The sequence below is a fragment of the Telmatherina bonti genome, assembly GCF_933228915.1.
Source record: "Telmatherina bonti genome assembly, chromosome: 18".
Lineage (NCBI taxonomy): Eukaryota > Metazoa > Chordata > Actinopteri > Atheriniformes > Telmatherinidae > Telmatherina > Telmatherina bonti.
Genome location: NC_136616.1, coordinates 18,885,073 through 18,911,190, shown reverse-complemented (window position 1 = coordinate 18,911,190; position 26,118 = coordinate 18,885,073). Strand labels below are relative to the sequence as shown.

The window sequence follows — 26,118 nt, the reverse complement described above, 5'->3', positions numbered from 1 at the left end:
AACATCAGCAAGCTAATACACAGAGCATGTCAAAAAGCATATTACGTCCCCCTGCCTTTATGGTGATTTTTACTTTCTGGTTAAAACGGTTAACATTTTTAATATATTTTAAAATATTCTAAAAACTGTCTGGTCTGCTTGGTAGCAATATAGCCATGTTTTGATGTTATAACTGCAGATGGTGGCCCTGCGATGGACTGGCGAGCTGTCCAGGGTGTACCCTGCCTGTCGCCCAAAGCCGGCTGGGATAGGCTCCAGCTTCCCGCGACCCTGAATTGGAATAAGCGGTTCGGAAAATGAATGAATGAATGAATGAACTGCAGATGGATCTACAGTCTATCACCACAACTGAAGCAAAGTGGACTAAAACAAAATTTGCCATTAAGTCAGCTTAAACAAAATGCCTCTATTATTAACATGGTATTGATGTCTCAGTTATTGATGTCAGTGTCATCATTAAGATTTCACAACACTCCAAAAGTATTTGCTCACGCAACCAGATTACTTGTGGCAACTTGCGTAAGCTCTTTGTACGTTTAACACAGTAATTTCAAATCAGGCTTTACAGCCTTAGCAAGCCATTAGTGTGGCTGTCACTCTTAAAAGCAATTTTTTATGAAAACCTTTAACTTTGTAAACGTTTTAACCTGAATGTTTCACAGTTGAAAACCAGAAAATCTTTATTTATTTTATACTGGATCTTTATTCTGTCTGAAACAAGTCTTTTTGGCTAATTTTTTGTACAAGCATATCGTTCCTTAAAGCCAAATATGTTCTGGTTGGCTAATTTTATTTTTACTGTGGGGCACCACACCATGCATATGATATACACAGCTTGTACTGTGCCTTGCCTGCTGCAGATAAACTTTAAATAACAACGTCCAGAGCTGATGTCAGTGCTGAATATATGGATTTTTGATTTCTAATATTTTCAATTAAAGTGAACTTATGACTGTAATTTGGTTCTCAAGCTAATTAGCTGAGATTTTATAAAAAGCATCAAAAAGCATTTCACTGTCAGTGCGCTTAGCTCTTAATGTGGCTGTGTTGGTTTTGAACCCTTTCAAACCTGAACATATTTATATTTTTTAACAAATTAATCCTTGTAGAAAGAATTTGTTATGTTCTGTAAAAGCTTGGAGGTGTTGTAGGTTACATGTCAACATTTTAAGAAACTAACTAGAGTTTTGGTAATGAAGGTTTTAACTAAAAACCATGAATCAAATGGTGGACGATTAAACAAATCAAAATCCAGATGTCCATTGTAGAAAGCCAGGTCATGTTTTTCTACAACTTTTTAAAAATTATTTTGAAATTGAAAGTTGTCTCTGGTGCTGCTGCTTTCTGTAGTATTCTCTGCTATAACAGTGTGTATTTCTAGCAGTGGGAATCAGCACTCCCACTCTTGTTTATAAGTAGTTTTTGTGGCCGGACCGCATTGGTTTCTCCTCAGCACTTTACTGCAGCGATTGTTGTGTTCTTAATTTGAGCCAAGCATTCATGTTTCCAATGGAAAATATTTCTTTTCTTTTATTTTTAAAAATGTAGACATTATACTGTATCTATATCTTGTTATATTTCCTCATCACTTTCCTCTTTACTTTTTTGTCGCAGTAACCCCTCAGCACCCATGTCCACATCCATGTAGACATCATACTTCCATGTCAGCACTAATTAGAACAAAGAACACACACACACACACCTACAGATACTTCCTTACCCCATTTCCCTTTTCTTTTAATGCCATAGTTTGTTACTACATTGGAAAACCTCGTGAAGTCATTTGGAACATTTGTGTACTAATGACAAGTGCGATGCCTTAAATCACTCATTGTTAATGTTGAATAAACCTTTCTTACCATTTTTAAAGTGCTCTACTTTAAGCTTTTTGCTTGTTTGTTTTTACAAAAAGGCTAGAAAAAAAATAGAGGTTAATAAATCTTGTGTGAGCAGGGCTTGACACTTTTCTAATGAGTCAAATTATTAATGTGATAGAAGGCATTTGCACAGTTTTATTGACAGGTAACCACTTTGTTTTATCAGTGTTTTTGGTTTATAACCGGCTGCCTTCATGTTCATAAATATATATATATATATATATATATATATATATATATATATATATATATATATATATATATATATATATATATATATATATATATATATATATATGCCATAAAATTAATTGTTTTAAAACAATAAAACCATTTTCAAAGAACAAACAAGTTAAGAACACTATTCGATAATCACTAAATTACAGGCAAAGTTAATGTTAGTAAATAAACTTGAATGAACAAATTCCATTTCTGTTCTCTGATATAGGAGCAGAAACAATTGAAAGGACAGAAAACATGTTTTGAGTCTTTGTATTTCACCAAAAAAAGAAAAAAAGCCTTCAGAATGGACGTATCATATAATATGCTTTGTGTTGCAAAGTTCAAGTAAGACTTTTAAAAAGGATATATTTATAAGTGTGTGGAGAAAAAGAGAGCTTTATCTATTCTGTGACTGGGAAAAATGCAACATGTATTGTGAAGCAGACATTCCATGTGTTGAAAGGCTACAGTATCACATTGGGCCCACAGTTTATTTTTTGATGGCCTGTTCCTTCCCACAAGATGTTATAACAGCCATCTCCTGCTTGATTTGCATCGGCTCTCATGGGAACTGCGGTATCCCAACTCCAGTGCTGTTCTCTACTTCAACAATGTCCTTGTCCAAAAATATACAGCTGGAAATTACTATAATTACTCAATTTTAAGTACATTCTCCTTTTTGAAACACCTGCCTCATGGAAGATCATCAAAAAACTATTGTCAGCTACAATATTTCATTCACTTTGCAACTAGAAATGTGAGCTTCATGAGTACTGATATGATCTCCAGACATCATAACTGGGAATTAAAACACCAGTGATAACAGTAATAGTTACAGCAGGATGACTCTTGACAATACATCACTAACCATCTGTCCTTTAAGCTTGTTGCGCATGTGTTTGTGATAATGCCTCGGATGAGAAAACACTGAATCAGTGTGATTTTTGCATAGTTTACAAGTAAATAAAACTCAGTATCTGACGAATCGAAGAGTCATCTCCAGTGACTCCAGTGACACATCGAAAACTTCCGTTTCTATGTAGCATCCCCCATAGACATCATGACAGAATGACTAAGCAATGTGAGTCACTGGAGATGACTCTTCGATTCGTCAGATACTGAGTTTTATTTACTTGTAAACTTGAAAATTTGAAACTTGTAAAAACTTCTATTGGCAACAAATTGATGCGTTAAGGTACATTCTGTCCTAAAGACACATTTAGTGGTGACATATGCCCCTGTTTCACAACCTATAAGTTCTGAAATTAAGGACTATGATGATTGATGTAAAATCTTGAAAACTAAAAGGCAACTGGAGGTGCATTTGACAACTGATTAGATTAATATGCAGCAGGTCAGTAATAGTATTAAAGGAGCATTTAAAGAGGCAGAGCATTCTTAAGTGTAAATTTGTGGCAAACTGTGTCTAAAAAATGTGAAATACTTAAAATAAAAGTTCTTAAAAAGTCTAATTTCATAAAAAGATTCAGAGCTGGCTTTTGAACTTTGTGCTGATAACAATCCTGATAGTACTTTTCCTCTCTGGCCCAGAGGACACGATGTTCATGATTTCCAAAAACAATATGACATCCGGACTCTTGTGTCAGTCCATTTCAGATGAGCTCAGACTAAGATACCAATGTATTCCTGGGTGTTGTTGGGACATATGGCTTTCGCTTTGCATGGTGCAGTTTTAACTTCTACTCGTAACTTCTACACTTTGTTAATTAGCAATAGTTTTCTGAAGCATTTCTGTCTTTCCACAATGCTTTTGGGTTTTAACGCAGTGCCACCAAAGGGATTGCAGGTCACAGACATTTAGTGTTTGTTTTTTGGACTTCCTGCTTACATGCAGAGATTTTTCCAGATTGCCTGAATCTTTTGATTATATCTTGGACAGTAGATAATTAAATCCATATATTCCTTCCAAATGTACATTAGGGAAACACTCTTAAACTATTAAATTACTTACACAGTTGTTCATTAAGAGTTGAACCACCCCATCCTTATTTGTTAGTGACTGAGCCTTTCAGGAATGCTCCATTTTATACCCAATCATGACACTAACCTGTTTCCAATCAGCCTATTCACCCGTGAAACTTCCAACGAGGTGCTTTTAGAGCATTCCTCAACTTTCCCAGTCTTTTGTTGGCCCCGTCCCAGCGTTGTTGGAACATTTTGCAGGCATCATATTCAAAATGAGTGAATATGTATTTAGTTTGAACAATAAATAAATTCTTTGTAGTGTATTCAACTGAATAAAAGTCCAAAACGGTGTAAAAATAATTGTATTCTGTTTTTATGTACACTTTATGCATCTTTTCTTCTTGGAATTAGAGTTGTACCAGATACCTCAAACCATTGACTGTTGGGAAAATCACTGCCAGTGCAATCCAAATAACAATGTTATCAGTTCCAACCAGACCAAACATGATGTCACATTTTGTTGTCGGACCCAATACACACAGTTGAGAATACCATTTATTATTTCTATAGAGAGAAATAGAGTGCATGCAAATCCTTAGATGGATATAAGTATCATCTGTGCTTAAAGAGACAAAGTCTTTTCAAATGAGAGTTTTGCATTTTCAGATAAAAGCTGGCACTGCAGAAACTTGGCTATTTCAATGGAGCATACTCTTGGGGCCTCAGTCTGACTTTTTACTGGCAAGGATCCACAATCTTCTCTTTTTCTTAGCAAAGGGATATGTTCCCCATGGAATCCTGAATGTCTATCCACCTTATTAAGCGACTTGAAGTTGACCACTGTCATCTGTTTTTGCTCTGTCCAACAAACAGGGTTGCATGTGCACCTCTTTTATGATGTTGCAAGGATACTGATCAATAGGGGTGGGAAAATCAAATAAAAAAAAAATCAAATATGATTTTCTTTTCTTTACAATTTTAAAAACAAAATTTTTGTTAAAAATCTTTTTTTTTTTTTTTTTTTAAGAAATAATCCATTATAACATTTTTGTCATTGTTATTGTTTTTTATATTGATCTTTTGTCTTCTTGGGGATTATATTAGCAGAATGTTGGTCAGGCTACTGTGTTGTTTCTTTCTAATTGAAATCAAGAAAAATGACAAGCAAAAAAAAAGTTTTGCATATTTCTTTTGTTTTAGCCTGCAAAAAATCAGCAATAATCGAGGAATTGAGAGAATCGCAATTTGAATTGAATTGGCACCCAAAAAAATCAGGAATGAATCTAGCATATCGTCACAGCCCTACTAGTCAACCTCTACTGGTTGCCATCATTGTCTCTCTTTCTTTCTTGCTAAAAAATATACTATCAGCCTTTCGAACTATAAATGTAATATCACCTGATTGACAAATTAGAAATAGGATCTTCTGCTAAATCTTGTCTCCTTTCTGACTTATCTGAAGCAGCAAACAAATTAGTGAACCAAATAATTTAGTGGTGTTATATTTATTGAGATTTATGGATATGAAGATATTAACAGTAATTTGGACGCGAGGACCCAAAGGCAGGAACAGGAGCCAGAGATGCAGAATAAAGATGTCTTAATTAAGCCCCCCCCAAAAACAAAAAAGAAAAACCAGGGAAACTAGGGTTAACCAAAAGACTAACATACAGCAAACACAACTAATGGACCAGCATTTGGAACAGAAACCAAGGGGTTTAAATACACAAAGACAAAATGACACAGGTGTGGTGAATTAACTAAATGAGACCAGGTGACTCTAATGAACAGGAACAAAGGCGAAACAAGAAACAAGGGAACTAAACAGGGAAGACTAGAACTAAACATACAAAACAAAAAAAACCAAAACTAAAAATGCAAAACACACACATCATGACAATATCAGGGAATGTGGATACAAAATACAAGTAAGGATAGAATAGGGTGTATAAATAAACCAGTTATTGTGCCAACTTTACATTTGTATTGATGTAGAAAATTAGTGAGTGGTTACACCATGAAGCTGTGCTTATGAGGTCAAAACATACATTTACAAAATGATATTATGTACTTTCATTTGCCCGACAGAATGAAGGTTATACAGCTCAGAGGTAAAACTAACAACAGAGGACCTAACCTGGACCTATGTCCTGTCCACTGGTGTGTCCTCTGTAGTAGAACTGGCAGTTTCAGACCACTGCTGTGTATTTTTTAATGTTGCCAGTTTTATCCAATTGGACGCCTCAGTGGGAACTGTAACGAAGCGCTATATAAATGCTTAGGTGGCTTCGAATTTTATTAATATTTTTAACATTTATTTATATTTTAAGATGATAGTTGTTTTTACTAATTACACGTGTTTTTGAAATATCTGTCTGGTTATACAACAAACCACAATAGTGAGATGTGCCTTTGGAGGATTTTTAACCACTTGAGGTGTAACTTGGACTCAGAAGCTGTCTGTATTGGTGTGTCTGGATCCCAATGAGGCATTTAAGATGACCAGATTTTATTAGACGGGGGCTAAATGTAGTTACATGCTCGTCAGGAATCCATGGAATTAATGTGGGGGTCTCCAAGGTTCAATGTTAGACCCATTACTTTTTAATCTGCATATTTTGACTCTTGGGGATGCCACCAGGAGAGACAGCATTGATTTTCACAGATATGCTGATAAAATCCAGCTTAACATCACTGTGTCTCTTGCTGACTTACATCCTTTTAAACTGATATAAAGTCATGGATGGCGGAGAATTTCCTACAGATCAACCAGGAAAAAACTTATGTTTTAATGGTCAGTCCTGAAGACAAGAGAGAGAATATTTCATCCAAATTACAGCATTTTAAACCTTCTGTGTGTCAGAAAGCTGGGTGTCCTCTTAGGCTTTGATCTGAGTTTATTCCACACATAAAAATGTCACAAAGACAGGATTTTACCATCATAAAAACATCACCAGAGCCCGCCCATCACTCTCTCTCGCCAGCATGGAGGTGCTGATGCATGCTTTCATTTCTATTAAAATAGATTATTGTAATGTCCTGTTCTCTGGTCTTCCCAAAAATAGTATTTCTAACCTGCAATTACTTCAGAGCTCAGCAGCATGAGTTCTGACGAGGACCAGAGGGCAGAAACATATTGCAAGAGTTATAAAATCTCTGCAGTGGCTCCCCTGCCATTTCGGGATTGATTTTAAGGTACTTTTAGTAATTTAAAAAAAGTCCTAATGGACTTGGGGGTTCTTATACATACTACCTGATTTTAGAATATGAATGAATAGAATAGGATGCTGTGGTCCTCTGGCACCAGCCTTTCAACTGTTCCCAAGGATCAGAACCAAAACTTTTATTAAGGCCTTACTCCACCACCATGGCTCCTGCCTGTGAAACATCCTGCCAGACGACCTCAGGGCTGCAAAGACTGTTCATGTTTCTTTTAAAAAGACCTCAGACTTATCTAGTTTAGTTAGTTTAGCTTATAGCTGAATTTTTTTTGGTTTGGTTTCTATTTTATTTTATCTAATTTTCCATCACTTTATAACTATTTATTATTTTTTCTTTCATTCGTTCAATACTTTTCCGTTTATTTTAATAACCACTCATTTATGTGACTTGCTGTTTTTACTGGATTGTTTTGCCCACATACTTTTAAATATTTCTTTCTTCAAATTTGTTGCTTTTATTTGTTTATATTTGTTCAACCTTTTTTTTTTTTTTTTTTTTTTTTTTTAACTCCAGTGTTTTTCCTCATGGAGATCCTTCATACCAGGGTTTTTGCCTGCTTGGTCTGCAGGGTTGTTGCCGTGGTGATTGTGGAAGTCCTGCACTGCAACCCTACGGCTGTGGTGTGGACTCCGGCCTGCTTTGATCTTGGTGGTTTCCAATGGCATGAACCCTGTGTTCATACGTGGGCTGACTATGAACTACTTCCTCAGCCAGTTGCTTATTTCCCTACTAATATACAGTGGGGCACCAGTGGTTATGGTTGGGGTGGTGGTGGCTTTAAAACAACACTATGATGACCAAAAGATGTATGATGAGGTGTGTGTTTTAACAACTGTAAGGCCTATACCTGGGTGTGTAAAGGCTTGTTTTCAATATACCAAAATGTTTTTTATGTAAAGCACTTTGGGCTACTTATTGTATGAAAGGAACATTATAAATAATATTTGATTTAATTTGAAAAGCACAATTGAGATATTTCAGAAATCCATACCATGTGAAAGAAAATAAAAACACCCAAGAGAATTTTATTTCATTCAGTTTTATTACAAACAAAAAAAAAAAGAAAGAAAAAAAAAAGATGGGTCATCATTGACATGTTTTTACTGCCACTCATCATTTGATTGGCACCACTACATACACAGTGACACATACCCAGAAATCAACAGAAAATCCTGGAAATCGGTCAAAGGAAGAGTTCTCTTTTGATGCAACATTTTAGCTCCGGGGTCGCCAAACTTTTGTTTAAAATAAAATACATTTATAAAATGTTCTCAGATTTTTGCCCTGGGAAAATTAGATTAAAGTTTATGGGATAAGTTAACTTCTAGCTATTGTTTTTTCTCAGTTTTAACTTAAAACAGACAATGCTGACTAGAACTTACAGGCTGACATCAGTCTCAAAATTTATCATGACTTTACATTTGTCCAGCTATGTTTATTAAGGCGTTTTTTTAAATGATGCAATGTATAAAAGTCTAGTCAGATTTTCCAGATATGTATCTTTCACGGACTTTAGTGTTCACAGAAGCATTAAGGGTTATATGTGGTCTATTTTCTATATATGCATATCATTTGAAAGCCCCATGTTGACATATGAGCAAGAAAATTGGTTGTCTTGTAATGCATCTACTTCTGAAGTTAGCTCAACTTCTTCGTTTGCAGTCTCTTGTAATAGTAAGACAAATGTGGCAAAAGGATGTCACATATGGTGCTGTTTTCTTGTTTTTTCCCCATAGTTTTTAGTAAGAACAAAAAGATGTCTCTTTTGGTAGAAGCTCTTTCAAATAGCAACAGCGAGAACAACAGCAACATCGACAACAACAATACTCATAATGGGAGAGTAAAAATACAAGAGAACATGAATGAATGGTTTAAATATGCAAAGTATATCACAGGATTTTGTAGAAAGAAACAGAAACGTTGAAAAAATAAAAACAAGGAAAAACAGGTGATGGGGTGGGCAAGGAGTGGATTTCAAGAGTAGTGTTGAGGGTGGTCGATAGGCTTTAACAACACTGACTTTCTTATGAAAGGCTATAAACATTCATAGGGGGGTTTCTGAAAAAAAAAAAAAAAAAAAAAAAAAAAAAGCATAATTTCGAGGCCTTTTCTGGAACAACCCCCCCAAAATACCTCAAAGCTCTGTACATAAACTAGAACCGTGGAAGCAAGATGGGATGTCAAAAATTACTTTGAGGTTGAATAAGTCCTGAATATATCATCATATCTTACCTTCCTGCGTGTGTTTTATCTGAGCATGTACCTTTATTAAAAAATAAAAAAAAATAAAAATTTAAAAAAAAAGCAAAACCAAGGGCGAAAAAAGGCTGGAGCTGTGCTTGGAGCTGCTTGGACTGAGAAATCAGAGATTTAGCCTCTTTCTGAGAATTAGAAACTGTATTAAAATGACTGTAGGCACAGCTTAATAGCATATTTTTTTCTTTTCCACAAGACAGGGTTGTTGTGATTAGAGCATGCTTAAGGGGATGGAGTGCGATGATGGAAATGAGTTTAGTTTTACATGCAGCTTCCTGTCCAAAGTTTAAGGAGCAGCGGGAGGAAGGGGGTGCTATGTGGTCTATTGAGAGATCTAAAAAGGTTTCTAGGATTGAAGTGGGTTTTGCGTTTTGTGTGTGTGTGTGTGTATTTGGTTGTGTGCGTGTACCTGTAAGTGAGGTTTGAAGCATCCCTAGAGGAGGAGGCCCGTGTGAGGAGGCCATTTATGAGGAGTATAATGGTTTGAGGCAGACAAGAAAAAAGACACAAGAAGTTAGGAGACAAGTTGAACTATGTCTGCTGTTGGTATGCGTATGCACACTTGTGTGTGTGCCTGAATGTGTGTCCATGGGAGTATCGGTCAGAATTAGAAATTTATCAGAAGACTGCTGTGTGTGTGTGTGTGTGTGTGTGTGTGTGTGTTTACCCAACAAAGCAACTACAATCACTTGATAGTGAACATTTTCACCTTCAGTCAGTCAATTTGTTGCAATATCGGATGTGTCGCTCTGCTGCTGACTTTGCCACCAACGTTTCACTCTCTTGGAGAGAAACTGAAGAAATCTTTGCAAGAGTTGGATTTCAGTGTGTGTGAGTGCGTATGCGTGTGTGTTGTCTAGTCGTCGATGCAGATGACCTCTCCGCTGCGCTGCTCTCGCCGGTTGACTAGCAGTTCTGCTTCCCGTTCCTTCTTCACAGACATGGGAGGCCCGTTCAGTACTGCAGGGGGGGGGAAACACAAATTCAGTTCAGCCATCTCAATGCTTTTTTGCTCTCAGTGTCCTCTCTCCCTGTAAAGACTGAGAATAAGTTTTTACAACAAATAAATCTGACTTGAAGTCTAGCTAAATCTCCTGTATGTGTTCACAGCTAATCAAATCAGATTGTTTTGGGTTTTTTTTTTTGTTCACTTACATAAATCTAAATGATATCCATTGCATGTTATTCTTGTAAAGGCCGAAGTCTGAAATGATGGATATAAAACAAATAATATTCATTACAGAGGGGTTGCCACCCCCCCATGCAGTGTTACCTATAGAGGAAATCTGGAAGATTTCTTTGCAGCACATAGCAGAAATGCTCACAGAAATACTTTAAATAAGGTGGGGAAAAAAATGCTCACAGTAGTTTCAAATTGCCACTCAGGGAAAGTAGAGGGAAAAACTCTCAAATGAAGAAAAAGGAAGTGAGCGAAGGAGATGAAACAATCTCTTTGAAAACTATATTTGGAGTGTTTTCATTAAGCTGTACACATTTGAAGTATAGAAAACGACAATAAAAAGGTCTTTCAAATGAACACATGCTGAAATGTCTCTAAAAAGCCCCAAATACAATCTTTGGTAACAATAAATGAACGTATCAGCAAATATTCTGTCACATTTGCTGCAACTGTGTGCATGAGGTGCGCCACAGGTGATAGTCTGTCCTCATTGCCGACCTGCAGCTTTTTTCCTCTTTCAGTCGCTGTAGACACATACATACAGTGTTCATATCAACACAATAAGGAAAAAAAAGGCAGCTTTTGTGACTTCCAACCAAGCGAGCACGTGTCCAGCAGAAAGCCTCCCATTTAGATGTCATTATGTGAACAGCAACTGCTGACAAAAACCAGATTAAACTGTCCAGACTTTCTCTTGAAAATCTCAGTTTTTAAAGTTCAAATGTTAGTTCTGTTTGTCTTTAAAATTAATTAAAATACCAGTAAAATGAAGTAGTCTACAATATTAAAAACTGAAATGCAAACGTTTTCGGATGCTTGTGGATCCACAGACAATACTGACCAAGTGCTGGTTTGTTTTTTTTACCCAATAGACTGTAGCTTGACTTGGGTTTCCTGTTGAAAACAAAACCTGATCATTCTGACTGCCTTTCTTTGGTGGGGGTTTCGAGTACACAACTAATAAAACAAGTACAATGAAAGACAAGGATGAAGGATACTAATCTGGTGCTCAACTAGTGATATGCATGTGCTCTGGAAAGGTTTAAGTCCTTCAGCTGACACCACCATTTCTTGCTCTCTGAAAGAAGTAGTCATTTGCAAAAAAAAGCCTGCACATGTTTTAACTGGACATTTGAGTGGATGGGAACACAAAATCCTGATTAAAATTGGTTGAAACCAATGTCCTTGTTTTGTATTTAGGAATGTAAAAGTGAGCAGATTGTTTCCAAGCAGTGATGTTAATAAAATGAGCTCCAAGATGTTTATCCAAAAACACAAATAGATTTTGTTTTTGACATGAGAACATCCACTTGTAAAATAACGTTGTGGCGAATGCGGCCGGAGTTTGAAATTATTCTCAATTATCTTGACTCTGTTCACAGATGATGATTCAAGATATCCTTATCTTGTTTGGCCATTGTTTTCCCAATACCACAATAAGCATGTCTGAATTTGGTTAATCACTTTGGTTTTCCACAAATAAGTGACATCAAAGTGTATTTTTGAGTATCTTTATTGAGAAAACTTGCATAATACAGTACATCGTGTATCATGTCATATATATATACAATATCATGTTTACATTAATGGCAAAAGCTCAAAATGCATAACTGTTTAATGGGAGAAAGTGAGGCCAGCAATGAGTAAACACACTTTCACACACAGGCACATGAGGACACAGCCGCACACAGACACACATTCATGAAATCTAACGTCTTTCTGCACCACTGCACAGCTGGCAAGCGAGGGAGATCTGAGCTTTCCACATTTGTGCGCTATCATCAGTGTGCTCCAGGAGGGGAACGGCAATTTTAGACATCCTTTTAAAAACAAAGCCAGGAATAGACCAACAGCGCACTGCTCTCACTTGCACTACATGGAAAGATAAACGATCACAACACCCCCTGCAGATCAAATGTGTGATAAGGAGCGCATCGAGCCGAAGATGTTTGGAACTGCGTGTACGCACATCTAAAACCGGAGTGGGGACCACTTATGGGAAAATGTGTGGCACTTTGCCAGAAGAGGCCAGTGGAGGAGACGAAAAGAAAGAGCTAAAAAGCTGTGCATGTATGTGTGTGTGTGTGTATGGGGGCTGGCAGATGAAATGTGATAAGAGGCTAAACAAATGAAGGTAAAGACTAGGTGAAAGAGCAAAGGGTGCATAACCGGAGAAAATGCTGTGGAGAAGGAAGACAAAGACATGGAATAGAGACAGACAATGGAAAAAACTGTTCTGGAAGAGAAAAAGTTACTTCATCCAGGCCAGTGGACGAGTAAGCAACAGCAGTGCAAAACTAGGGAACACTCACCATGGGTTTTATATCATTTATACCCAGACAGTGCTGACAAGTGAGGTTTTTTTTTTTTTTTTTTAAGTACCATGTTAAAAAATGTAAATAATGCATATAAAAAGGTTTAATTAACGACAAAACACTTCTTGATACTATTTATGGCAGTCTTTTTTCCTTTTTAGGAATAGCTATTCAGTCGTTTAGCAAGTTGTGTAGTGGATAGAAACACATTTATTGTTTTTCTCACAAGAAGAAAAAGGTCATCAAAAAGGCATATGGTGAGAAAGCAATGATGATGAATAGGTAAAGGAACCAGATAACAGGCTCCCTTTGCTGTACTAGACGTCATAAAATTCTTTTGGCTGCCATTTTTGTCCATCCAAACTCCTCCTCCAATCCTTTTTTTTTATACTTTCCAGTTTCCATTTATCTGTCTGTTGCTCCACAGTAGCAGCAGACATTGTTTGACAGATACAAGTTTTTCATCTTAGATAAAGTTGGCAGTGCATATCTACAGTAAAAAAAATAAAAAAATAAAAAAAATAAAACATTTTACTAAAAGACACATCTCTGAAAGCTTTTATACTTCCAGGCGTTTTATTCCTCTCTGATACCTGAAACGCTAAAACTAGACTGGATGGAGGAATTCAAGTCCAAAAAGTCTCTAAAAAAAAAAAACATTCTTGGCCAAAATGTGAGTCTGTGTCTCCCTGCTGTAGATTCTTACGATGTGATAGAAGTTGGCAAGAAATGCTACATTATTTCATTAATATTTGTTCACTGAAAAGCTTTGTGTGAGTGCATCTGCGCCAGAACCTTTTATGGAGGACAACCTTGTGTTTCTAAACTGTCAACTCTTCAGGAATTTAAAGAGCAGAGATTTGCTTTCAGGAAGGAAGAGCCTGTCTAACTGCAGAAAATAAATTTGATAAATCTAAAAACTTGCAGGAATTTTGCAATCGGCCGAGAAAGTAGGAAACCTTATCTTAACGTAGGACTAAGGGACCAGAAAAAAAATAAGGACGTTATCAGAGAATGAGAGGAAAGGAAAACCAGTCAGGAAGGAGCAAGAGGTAAGATAAAGAGTCAGCATAGACCCAATCATCGTTAGGGGCAGTGGTTGACAAAATCTGAGTGCAGTTGTGCCACTTTTCGGATTTTAATATTATGCTGCGTGCTACTTACTGTGTGATGGTTGGATTTTATGTTTACGTTTAAACGGGAGTGTTACACATGAGGGCTTTTAAATTTCAGTAAATGAGAAATGTGAGTTTCTAGAAAATATCACATACAATAAAATACTAACGTCAAAATAAATGTAAGATTAACTGGGTTTTTTTTCTTTTGTACTTTAAACAAAGATCTTTTTTTTTTTTTTTTTTAGCATTTTAGACACCTGTGGGTTACTTTAACCATTAGAGTACAAACGAAAATGTTTCTTATGCATAGTTTCAGGTATGAGGATACAACAATTGTTAGCACCAAAAGGAGATTAAAAAGAAAAACAAAAAGGATATGTCCAAGTTTAGATGTTGGCTTTTTACTTTTTATAGCCTAAATTTGTAGCTTTGCATGACTTTAGACTGGAGTGACTCATCTATTTTTAGCTCTATAAAAGACAAAATGGTATTAAAATTATAACATATTTCCCACAATGTGGCCACTGGTTACATTTAGCCATTCTTCATCAGGGTTTTGTTTGTCTATAGTCCACCAGATCCCTCAGGTCATCAGGATCTGGTCTTTTATAAGTTCATTGTGTGAGAACCAGACATGGTGAAGCTGCATTCAGCCTCTTTGCTCCACATGTTTGGAACAAACCCCAAGAAAGTCTCTGATCAGATGAAAATTCTGTTTATTTAAACCCAGTTAAAAGACCCATCTGTTCTCAGCTGCATTTAAATAGAGTTTATTTAAAAGCTATTTGTTTTTTTAATTTATTTTAAATGTGCTTCTCATTTTCTAATGTTTCAATCACCAGTTGTTGAATCGTGTTGTACAAATTAATTCCCTTGTCAATAACACGATCGGTCTGCTTATTACAGGCATAAGTTATCAGGTTTTTTAAGGCAAAAATATCATAATACAGTGTTGGATAATTTGGTTATTTTATACGCTTGTGACAGCTAGCTCAATGCTCTGATTGGCTCATTGCTAATTTGCCGATTTAAAAGAAAATATCTCAATCAGGTCAAGTCTACGTGTAGCTATTAAAGCAAATACGCCTGTTATGTTAGCTTCCTTTTCTACACATGTCCAGCAGACAGCAGTTTTGTTTTTGTTGTTGATCTCTCAGCTCTGTTTTTTTTTTTTTGTCCCACTATCTCCTTCAGTTTCCTCCAGGTTGATCTAAAAGGACAACAGAGGTGGAAACAACATTGATGTTGGTGACACTAAACCACAGAACGTCATGAATCAAGACAATAAGCTAAAAATAATTTGATCAACTGTAATTTTTTAAAAAAAAGAAATGTTTATGGATATATATATATATATATATATATATATATATATATATATATATATATATATATATATATATATATAATCTAGCCTATTAAAATCTCATGTTTTATTAAATAGAAAAGTGCTTTGTAGAAAGCATTTTTGTGTTCCCTTTATTTAGCTTAAAAAATGGAATTAAAAAGGAATCACAGATATCAGATTGGCACCAATTTCTGTTAAGTGTAAACAACAGCATCGATAAAAAATAACCATCGGGATAACCTACACATACAACACACACACACAGAGAAAAACACTGCGTGTTCTCATTGCAGGCCACACCGCTACCTTCAAACCTAAAGGGAAATCCCACTCAGTTTCAGCTCCTGTACAATTTTGGACACAATCGCTGATGATTTATTTTAGTTCCGCACCGAAATGCCTCAAGAGGGTTCATCCTGCCTCTCCGCTTGAGGATATTACACTGATGTATGGCTTTACTGCACACGCACTGAGAGAACTGGAAAAACGATGACACAGTCCAGAGTGTTTTATTTTCTGAGGGGTCGGGGGACATTTTCCACAGCGTGGAATCCATCACACTGTCACAATAAAGAAGCTCGCGGAACAAAAACGTCCCTTTGAGCTTCAAAGCGAATCTCCCTCTTTCTTTTAGTGACGGATTACGGTTTTTATCTTCAAAAAAAAAAAAAAAAAAAAAAAAGAGCTGCTCGTAAATAACACATTTTGTTGCGATGAAACTTAAAACAGGAAACGCAGTGTGATATTTCCCTTTAGGTGATCATCCTACTTCAAAAAGGTGCAATAGTAAGGAACATTTTACCCCTTGTAATACAGTACATTATCAATGGAAGTCCATTAGATTAGATAGAGCATCGTTGCTACGAATTGTCTGATAAAGACAACATGTCAGTTCTTTTAGACTTGTGATGGTCGGACTTAGGAATGCAAGACAGTCTGAGAGAAGTGTTTCAGAAAACTCTCTCTCTCTCTCTCTCTCTCTTTGCCAGATGATTTGAGTCCAGTATGTCCTTCTCTGTTTTAAGTTTGGATTTCTACTGGCTGGACTGTGCACATAAACTAAGCTCTTTGCAGGTTTTCAGGTTGTGTGTGAGGTCCAGAGTGTGTGTATGTGTGTATAGATGAATGTGTGTGAAAAGGAGATGGAGGAGTGGAAGACTGTGGAGGAATGAGGGAGTGCAGGTCAGATTCAGGGGACAGGCTTGTCCAGTCAGTCGGCAGATGAAGAATTGATCCAAGGGGAAATCTTTTGGCTCAGAGGAAGAAACAGAAAGAAAAAAAAAAAAAATTCTCAAGAAATCTGTACGAGGAGGTATACAGAATAAAATAAAATAAATCCTCTTTTTCTGCATTTTTCTCCCGACATACCTGAATTTCTAAAAGAAAAACCTGTGATTGCATTAACATGCTATCTCCCCCCCCCCCACACTCCCCCCTTGCAGGCTAGTTCAGTTTTTAGCTTTTGTTTTTCCAGCAGCACCTTTTCCCCTCTCGCATTTTTTTTTTTTCTTTTTTCATTTTGGATCGGCTCTCTCTGCAGTTGATTGCTTGTTTTCATTTGTGGGTCAAAGAGCCGCCACTGCTTTTCATTTCACATTTCATGTCCTCTGCAGTTTTTTTTTTTCCTCTTTTGCCTCCGATCTCATGAGCTTTTCCTTTCCCTTTATAGTCCTCGCATTCCAGCAGTGTCAAAGTGCTTCGTTCTTCCGTCCTTTTTGGAGCTCTTCTCATGCAGTCAGGTTTTTGAGTCTTTATGTTCTTTTTCTTTCTTTTTTTTTTTGCTACATTCCAGGATATTTTTCCTCCCTCCTTCCTTCATGGTTTCTTTGGTCGCCCGTTGCGAGGCAGGTTCTCCACCGTGTTGCTGAGCCGGTACTTGACGATGATGCTGTGCACTGTGGACTTGGGCATCCTCAGCTCCAGCCCAATGGCTCCCTCTGACTTGCCGTCCTTCCATAGGTCCACCACTCGCTGCCGCTGCACCACATCGTGCTCCTTGGTCTTCTGGCAAACCCCGGCGGCGAGTGGCCCCCCGGCGGCTCCACCAGCAGCTCCCCCGGTGGCCCCAGCAGCAGCAGCGGCGGCAGCTTCTGTGGGGGCAGACAAGCGGCAGACTGTAGTGGAGGCTCGGAGAGGGGGAGCAGGATAATGTGACACTTTACTGGTCCCCGTAGGGATTTCTCTTTTAGTATATTTTCCTCCTTCTGCGGGGAGGTCAGAGGTCAGCGAGAGCTACCGGAGCTGGTGGGAAGGGATCAGCGTGGGGGCAGGTGCTCGCAGACATGAGGAACCCACGCGTTCGACTCCATCTCTTTTATTTGAACGCCTCTAAAAGATGAAGCTTTGTCTAGAACCTGGAACTCCTTACAGTGCAGATGTGATGCTTCCTGATGGTAGAAAGATAACTTCAGATTAACAGAATGCAGCTTGAGGAAAACGTGTAGGTAATAGGAAATGCATATTTCATATTACAGGACGCTTTGTGGACCCAAGTTTGGGAGTTTCTGTTTGGATAGTGCTTTTAATGGAAGGCAACTCCCCCCCCCCTCCATCTCTGTGTCTCAATCTTAAAGGGTCAAGAACCAGCTCAACCCCAATCAAGACCACAAACATGGTTTTATTTTCTGCATGCAGCCGAGGCATTCAGACTGCATATTGTTTGGCTCGGCAGCAGGCTGCGGGGCCCCCGGTGTGAGCAGAGAAAAAAATCCACAGAGCAGCACAACCAGCAAGTGACTATTTCTGAACAGGCGGCACACGGCCCAGCCCTTCACCGGTTCACAAGTCACAACACGACGTTTACACAACCAGGCTGCTGCGGTTTCTGTCCCTCTCAAAATACCTCGGGACAAAGTCCGAATGTTTTCTTGGCACAGTCAGACTCAGACGGGCTGAGCATAATGACATTTTCAGAGATAGGCCCCGGCTCCCTAAAAAGCAATGCTTTTGACAGATGTCTGAGTCTACAATTACAACAATCAAGATACACTGAGTGAGAGGCAGGAGCAGCTCCGAGAGGCTGGCTGTTGTGGTTTTTAGGGCAAAGCTACTGGGGAATATCAGGTTTTACCAGTTATCTCTGCCACATCTTTGCTATCTAAACATCTCAGAACACGAATTCACATCCAGGGCAGAGAGTGCGCCTGGACAGCATATGCTGTTACCGAACTAATTATGAGAAAATAAATTCACAAACTGCAGGAAAACTTTGACAGAATGCAGGCAAGGAGGAGTGGGACAAAAGCCCAAAACACAAAACAATTTTTTTTCTTCTGCAATTTTGATTAAAAAGCCTTTAACTTAATAAGTAATGAGAGCCCGGATCAGACTTCACAGCAGAAAAGAAACATGCTTCTCCAGCAGGGTTGACTGCGCTTTATTGTTGCACAATGTGTCATTAGATCCTATAACTGCTGAGACAAGTATTGAGGTTTTGAGGCTGGGCATGTTTAGAGATGAAAATGCCTTTATATAGCAAAGCAGCACGTTTGTGTTGGATTTTTGGTAATGTCTATTTCAGGTGTCTATTTGGCAGCCACATCAGACACCCTGCCACAGATGTTTTTGTCCAATATGAACTCCCTTTTGGATTTTTAAGGTTTCACAACTTCAGCGGCTTGGCGAGATAAAGCTTCAATTCAAAGTGCTTAAAACAGGCCTGCTTTATTAGTGTGGAATAATAACAGAAGACTGCACAGAAACCCTGACATTTAGATATGAAGAAGAGTCATGTTTGTGACGACTGAACATTTCTTTTTCTATTAACACAAAAATATAACCATACAAAGAAAGAATTCCTCAGATTGTAAAAAAAAAAAAAAAGGGGAAAAAAAGCAGCATTTTGGGGGCTGCTTTTGCCCATCCACGGTTCAGCTTGCCAAGTATTTAAATCCTGATCTCTAGCAAGATTAGTTCTTCCCCATCATGTACTTCTGCAAATAACTCCTGTCACATATTTGCACTGGATCTACAGAGATAACACAAAGAGACCTCAAGAGCCATGAATGGTGAGATTAGCTTGTTTCGGCCAGAGGATCACCACAAAACCATGCCTTTAGGTCACTGTAAACATTCAACACCGCTTTGGAGTTGTTTATTTCGAACATCTTGCGAAGAACCAGAGTTCAAACAGAAAGCAAGTCTCCTCCACAGACAACACTGTTCATCTCACTTCACATTTTAAGTCATTTAGGAGCTACTTTTTAAGTGAGGTACAACATTTCATTTCAGTGCATTAAGAAACTCTCGACACGTACAAGTAGAACAGGTCAAGAAGTGCAAAGTAAGCACAGTCTGTCCGTCCCCCCCCCCCAACCAATAGCTGGTATTTATAATGCAAGCAGAGTAAAAAGAAAAAAAAAGTGCAGGTGGTGATATCGAAAGCATAAAACATTTGTGCAAGCCATGCAGCTGCAAACCACATTTATGAAAGCAGTTGCAAAGAGTGTGAGCAGATGCTGCTTTTATGTGACAGCGTGTGGAAACGCCACCTGCTCTTTGCAACAGCCTTTATAAATTTATGGTCATTTATGGTAATTACACAGAAGGGACGGAAAGATCCAACAAATGATTATTGCACTGGTGCCCTGTGATGGACTGGTAATGAGTCCAGTGTGCATCTCACCTCTCGCCTGATAGTATCAGGCAAGCATAGAAAATTGATGGATTAACACGACAACTTTCACTTAATGTTCATCCTGAAACTTTGCTTTTACTTCTTCTGTTTCTTTTCTTTCTAAGCAGACTTGATTCTTTCGTTGTTTCATCTTTTGTTCCTAACATTCGCTAAGTTTCCCCACACCCAGCAGATGTCATAAGTTGCTCTTACTTTGACAAGTGGTGGAAATCTTGGGCATATTTTTCCATACCAAACAGCACTTTTTATTTAACTATCAAAGCATATGACAATATATCAAGATGACCCTCAGTTAAAAAGCTTTATGGGACATTTTCAGGGCTTTCTATTCTTCAGCCTTCACAATGCTGGTCCACACCCATTAAGAAACATTATGCTTTTAGTAGGCAAAATAAAATCCTCACTATGATCTGAACCTTTGTAAAAACTGTAGACATCCTCTTTCACCATGACTATTTTTAACAAACTTGTGCTGCAGCTAACAAAGCTGTTCTTTTAAGTAAAAGTGAGAGAATGAATGAGCATAAAACAGGACTTCTGTAAGTGCTATTAATGCACAACATGACCTAAATTAACCAAATCTGTTGTTGCAGTGCTGTTGTAACAATCGTATCTCTGTGCTGAGATATAATCAGTTCCTGCGCCTGAGGCAGCAACAGTGAGACTGCAATAACACCTCCGCAAAGGCGCATAAATCAGGCTTAAACCATCAGCTTGCCAAGTGTCAAACAGATCAAACAAAGTGGGATTTTCTTCAGTAAATTATCTTGAATACTGTAATTATCAAAGCTATTATACCTGACTTTTTGCTTCTTTTTTTCCCCCCATTCCTCTCATATCCTCAATGTACATTTTCTATGACTGACCAACACTTTCTACCTGCTTGCTGAGGTGATTTAAACCAAACACACACATTTCTAACGTCATTACAGATTAAACGTTAGTGGGGCTTCCAACACCGACCTGATATGAAGGACCCGGGCGGCATCTGACTATAGTTGGCTCCTCCCAAGTGTAGGGCGCTCGGAGGTGCAGGGGTGAAGGGGGCTCCGTAGTTCTGGGGGGTGGCATAGGGTCCTGGAGGTATGGGCTGTACAAAGTGAAGCATTTCTTCAGAACAAACAGTGACTTTATAAGAAAAAAAAGGCATAACAATAAATTATTCAATTAAGCATGTCGGTTACGTTGGAAGACATAAAATAAATAAATAAATAAATAAATAAGATGCTGACAAAACATTTGGAGTGAAAAGGCACATGTGGTTGATGATATAAAGGTCTCTGTGTTTTCATTGGACGTCCTCCAGCTATTATTTTTTCCACTGGCAGCTCCAGCAGGTTTCAGCTTGTGAGTGCGGTTGTTTGTATATGTAATAAATATGTGCGTGCGATCGCAAGCAGGCTGCTGACCGGGGGTGTGTGCGTCTCGGTGCCCTTGCTGGCCAGTCGGCTGAGGATGCTCCTCTCTGACATTTGCAGGCGGGCGGCGATGGGTGGGACTCTGGACAGCGTGGCCGGTAACCGAGTCACATCAGCTTTCATGTCACTCAGCAGCTCCTCCAGCTGGTTCAACACTGCAGTGACAACAAACAGAATGACTGACAGGAAGAAATATCTACATATTCTCGTATTTCACCCTATTTTTAATTGATTTTCTTCTTAATTTTTTTCTTTTTTTTAAAAAGAAAAAAAAGCATGCCTTGTCTTATTAACTAACCATTTACAAAAATCCTTACAAACAAACTGAGAACAAGAACAGTAGTGTGCTGTGGATGTTATTCTTGAGCAATATAAACATTGACAGCCTTTCTAATGAGACAGTGAGGGAATGTTTGGAGCTATCACTTAACATTAGGAAAGCTTATCTGCTTGGTATTACTGAAATCAGCTCCAGGCAAAGCGATTAGGTCAATGCAGCAGGAAAGATTGCACAACTGAGATCTGATGTCTATTTCTCTCATTAATTATCGGTGATTATCTCCGTTTCTTCTACCTTCTCTGAATCCATTTACCTACTTTACTCTGACAGACTTCTCTGCTTACAAGGACAAAAAAAAAATATTTCTGCTTCAAATTCAGACAATATTCTGACTGCAAAAGCGATCAATCTTATCTGTAATCATTGTTATCCTGTCATCGCTGACCTTTGTGTAGGACAGCGTTTGCAGGCTTGTTGCCTGCCAGGGACTCCTTGCTGAGGTGCTGGTGGGACTCTGCAAGGCACTCCACCTCCGCAAAGCGTGCATTGAGCGCCATGGCCGGGTGGCTCGGATCCTGGGTCATGTTTAGGTACGCTGCCCGTCGCAGCTGCTCCTCTATCACAAGCGCTTGCTCCAACAGCTGGAGGATAGCAGTCAGGAGGAGACAGATAAGTGACGGGTGTGATGCAGGACTCTTTGAACATGTACATTTAACACAACTGAGCCACTGGTACACTGGAAGGTAGGTGGATTGATTCCAGGCGTCCCCTGACTACATGCCTAAGTGGTTGAGTGGTTAACATGACTAAAAAAGGACAGTCCATTTACCATTAAAAACAGCTGACAGAAGTGATTTAAAATCTGTAACGAATGTAGTAGTTTGTTGTAGGGCTTAAAAGCCGCTGTTTTTTTATGAAAAGTGTTGCCTATGACACCACTGCAGTATCCCATTTTCAGAGATGGTACACTTAGACAGCTACTTTTTCCGAAACAAATCCTATGTGACTGTGCAGTACGGAGACTCATTTTAACGCCAAGTCTAATTTTCAGCAGTATAAGCAAAGCTGATCTTCATCTCAAGAACTTAAATGCTGACTAGAAACATTTTAAAGGATTATTTTGTATTAATGTTTTTCAAGATCTTGATATTTCATTAAAAACAAAAAACAATGTGCAACTAGAAGTCAAATTTAAATTCTTTTTCTTATATATGTATGGTGGGATGCAAAGTAATAAGCCCCCATTGTCACATAAATCAAAATAAAAGACACAGAACTAAAAAAAATAAAAAAACAGACATACATAAAAAATCTACAGAAAATCATCTGATCTTTGCACTGCAATAAAGGTTTTTAGCTTATCTTGTAGTATGTTTCATGTATAGGCTATATACTCATGTTCTATACATGCATTTATCCATAGTTACAATAATCTTATATATCTCTCCTGATAGCTGCAATGATGCTTCTTGTGAGCTGTGGGTGATTCGTTTAGGAAAATACAAGGTTTTTGGTTGAAACGTCCTTTTGCAAAGGATGTTTCCAAACTAAGTGATGTGTGTAAGTTGGTACCAAACAGGTTGAAGAGGACAAATTTCTTCAAGGCTTTCTTAATGATTCCCTTCAGCACGAAAATATTCTGTCCAATGATTGTGGCTGAAACTCTACTATGAACACTGATTTAATAGGCCCGAGTCAGATCAGTGCAGTATGTTTTGGATTCTCACAGTGTTTTTTTTTTTTTTTTTTACAAAGTCCTTTCCTTAATTTCATGACACTTTAACATCAAGGAAAACAGTGTAACAGTGTATAAAGTCCATAAAAGAACTTCTTTTGACTGAGTAACCATACCCTAGAAGCATATGGAGCATCAAAGAAGAAAGAATCAAATATCCCTAATGTGGCAAGCTTAATTTGTTCAGGTATTTTTTACTTTTAAATAATAAATCTTTCCTACAAAGGACAATAAAAACATAATGACATCAAAGAAACAATGCCAATTTGGCCAACACAAATTCAGCTTGTGCGAAGCTTTCTCAAACGATCGGCTTTGAAAATTTTTTTATAACTTAAGCTCCTCCTCTGCACAGCTGAATTCACTGCTGGGAATCAGTGTCCTGATGAATCTACTGATTGCATAAAAGGTCATTCATGGTCTGCATGAAGACGACGAAATGAAGAAAAGGCCAAATATATCAATAAAAAAAAAAAAGAAATTCTCAAACTGAAAACATATCTGCATATTTGTTTTCAAAACACACACAGGTACACACACAAAATGGCTTAATTTTCAGCAACGGGGAGGCCAACTCCAGTCTGAGAGAGCTGCAGTCCTGCAAGTGTTGCTGCAACACACCTGACACACATCACACTCAATTAGCAGACTTCTGTCATCTGTTAATTTCCAATTAATTTGAGTCAGGTGTGTTGCAAATTTAACCATAGCAACACAAGAATTTCCCTTGCGTTTCATATTCTTTACATGATTCAGTCCTATTTCCAGAAGGAAGTGTCTAATTACTGGAAAGTCTTGCAAAAGATGCTGCCATGTTACACAACCAATTACAATAAAGGCATTCCGGGAGAAAACTGGCGAGAAATATATATCGCGCTGCCTTGTGCACTGTTGATGTCAGATTTGAGAAAAAAAACTCCAATAATTTAGCAAGACATCATGTATCTTTACAAGGAGCAACCAGTGTGAGAGATACAGTAAATGAGGATGTTGAGGGAAGGATCTGAAACATGTGAGACTCAAAAACAGGATGAGAGCTCTTCCAGAAATGCAGCAGTCAGCAGTACCACTCAGCTAATATGTGGGTCTAGGGGCATCTGTCGTCAGACTGTTGAACAAATCAGGTGATTGAACACACTGAGCCTCAGGGTTTTTTGTTGGGTTTTTTTTTTAGTAACCCAAAGCTCTCAGAGTTGGTATCTTCAGCATTCAGATTAAAATTTTGACGATTGAGGAATTTTACAGCCTTCTAGTCAAAATGTAAAAACTTAAAGTAAGGCAATACAAGTGGAAACCAAAGTGTAGTAACACCATATCTTACCTTAAAGCGTCGAGCCAAAAACTTGTTCTTCATCTCTAAAAAGTTGCCTTTGTTTGCCTGCGACTTGAAAGGTTCATTGACGATGGCAAACTGAGGATCATTCTGGATGTCCTGCCATCGAGCGTAGCCATGTCTGGTACAGGAGTCGAGGATGATGTAACAATTTAGACTGTTTTTGGCATCAGTCCTGGCACACATTGTGAATAAAACATGTATCAATCTCAACAGCTTTTACATCATTTTATGCCATGCCAGAGTTGTTTTATTAAATTTTTTAAAAAATATTTCTGTACTTAATAACTTTTGAAGAGGTGGATAAAGAGATAAATCCCAATTTAATTTTAGAGTTAGAGCTGAAGGATAAATACTGGAAGAAGTGGAAACAGCTCTTAACTGAAATGTTTGCTTAATAGCATTTTAAAAGACCAATGTAAAATTCAATGCAGTTTTTACTTCCTTATAATATGTGAACAAACTGATGTAATATGTTCACTGTTGCTGTGCGGCCCTCCAAAGCAATGCCACCCCACACCATCACTGTTAACTTTTTATAGCATTATTTTTTCTATTAATTATGTCTGACGCTACACGGAGATGGAACCAATTTCATTTCAAAAAGTTTTTTGTAAAACAGGAGATGTTTCAAGATGTGTTCATCCACACAAAACCACAGAAAACACTGTCAATGCCAGGCCTGCAGTGGCGCTGCTACAACAAATATACCTAAAGCATAGAATAAGACATCGAACAGGATTACTCAATCTGTTCCAACGAGAGCCGCAATCTAGCAGGTTTTCAATGTGTTCCTGCTTCAACACACTTTAATCAATTATATTATACATAATGTAATATATATTTAATTCAATTAGTTTATTTAATTATACAATGTTGGCCCTGCAATGGACTGGCAACCTGTCCAGGATGAACCCTCTCGCCCAAAGAGTGTTGGGATAAGCTCCAGCTTTCCCGCGACTCTTAATTGGACTATGTGGTTAGGATAATGAATGAATAAATTTATATACATATATTAGTGCTGTCTATAAAATTTTTTTAATTGTGATTAATCGCAAAATGTCTTGAGTTAACTCCTGAATAATCGCATATTAATTGCAGATTAATTCTAAATGTACCATTTCAGGATATTTATCCCTTTGTTTTAATTGTCCTGTTTGCTCTTGTGTACATGCAGTTATTGGCACTTTAGTTACTTGAGAAATGTGTTTAACTGATGGCAACTTCACACACATACATACATGTGCACGTA

General features: G+C 37.9%; 1 protein-coding gene across 4 annotated transcripts in view; it reads right to left on the bottom strand.

The window, feature by feature from the left end:
* Positions 1 to 8,332: 8,332 nt before the first annotated feature.
* The window catches only part of chd3 (chromodomain helicase DNA binding protein 3), a 48,641-nt gene continuing 30,855 nt past the window's right edge, over positions 8,333 to 26,118 (bottom strand). For 2 of the 4 annotated variants that reach the window (XM_079257583.1, XM_079257584.1), the window contains exons 36-40: positions 24,855 to 24,987; positions 22,244 to 22,439; positions 21,510 to 21,673; positions 21,064 to 21,190; positions 16,947 to 17,554 (exon numbers count right to left, since the gene is read on the bottom strand). In XM_079257583.1, the coding sequence (XP_079113709.1) occupies positions 17,280 to 17,554; positions 21,064 to 21,190; positions 21,510 to 21,673; positions 22,244 to 22,439; positions 24,855 to 24,987 (895 nt within the window). In that variant the 3' untranslated portion in view covers positions 16,947 to 17,279. Of the gene's footprint in view, positions 10,464 to 16,946; positions 17,852 to 21,063; positions 21,191 to 21,509; positions 21,674 to 22,243; positions 22,440 to 24,854; positions 24,988 to 26,118 lie in introns of those variants that run through there. The other 2 variants (XM_079257585.1, XM_079257586.1) reach the window with 2 other exon arrangements.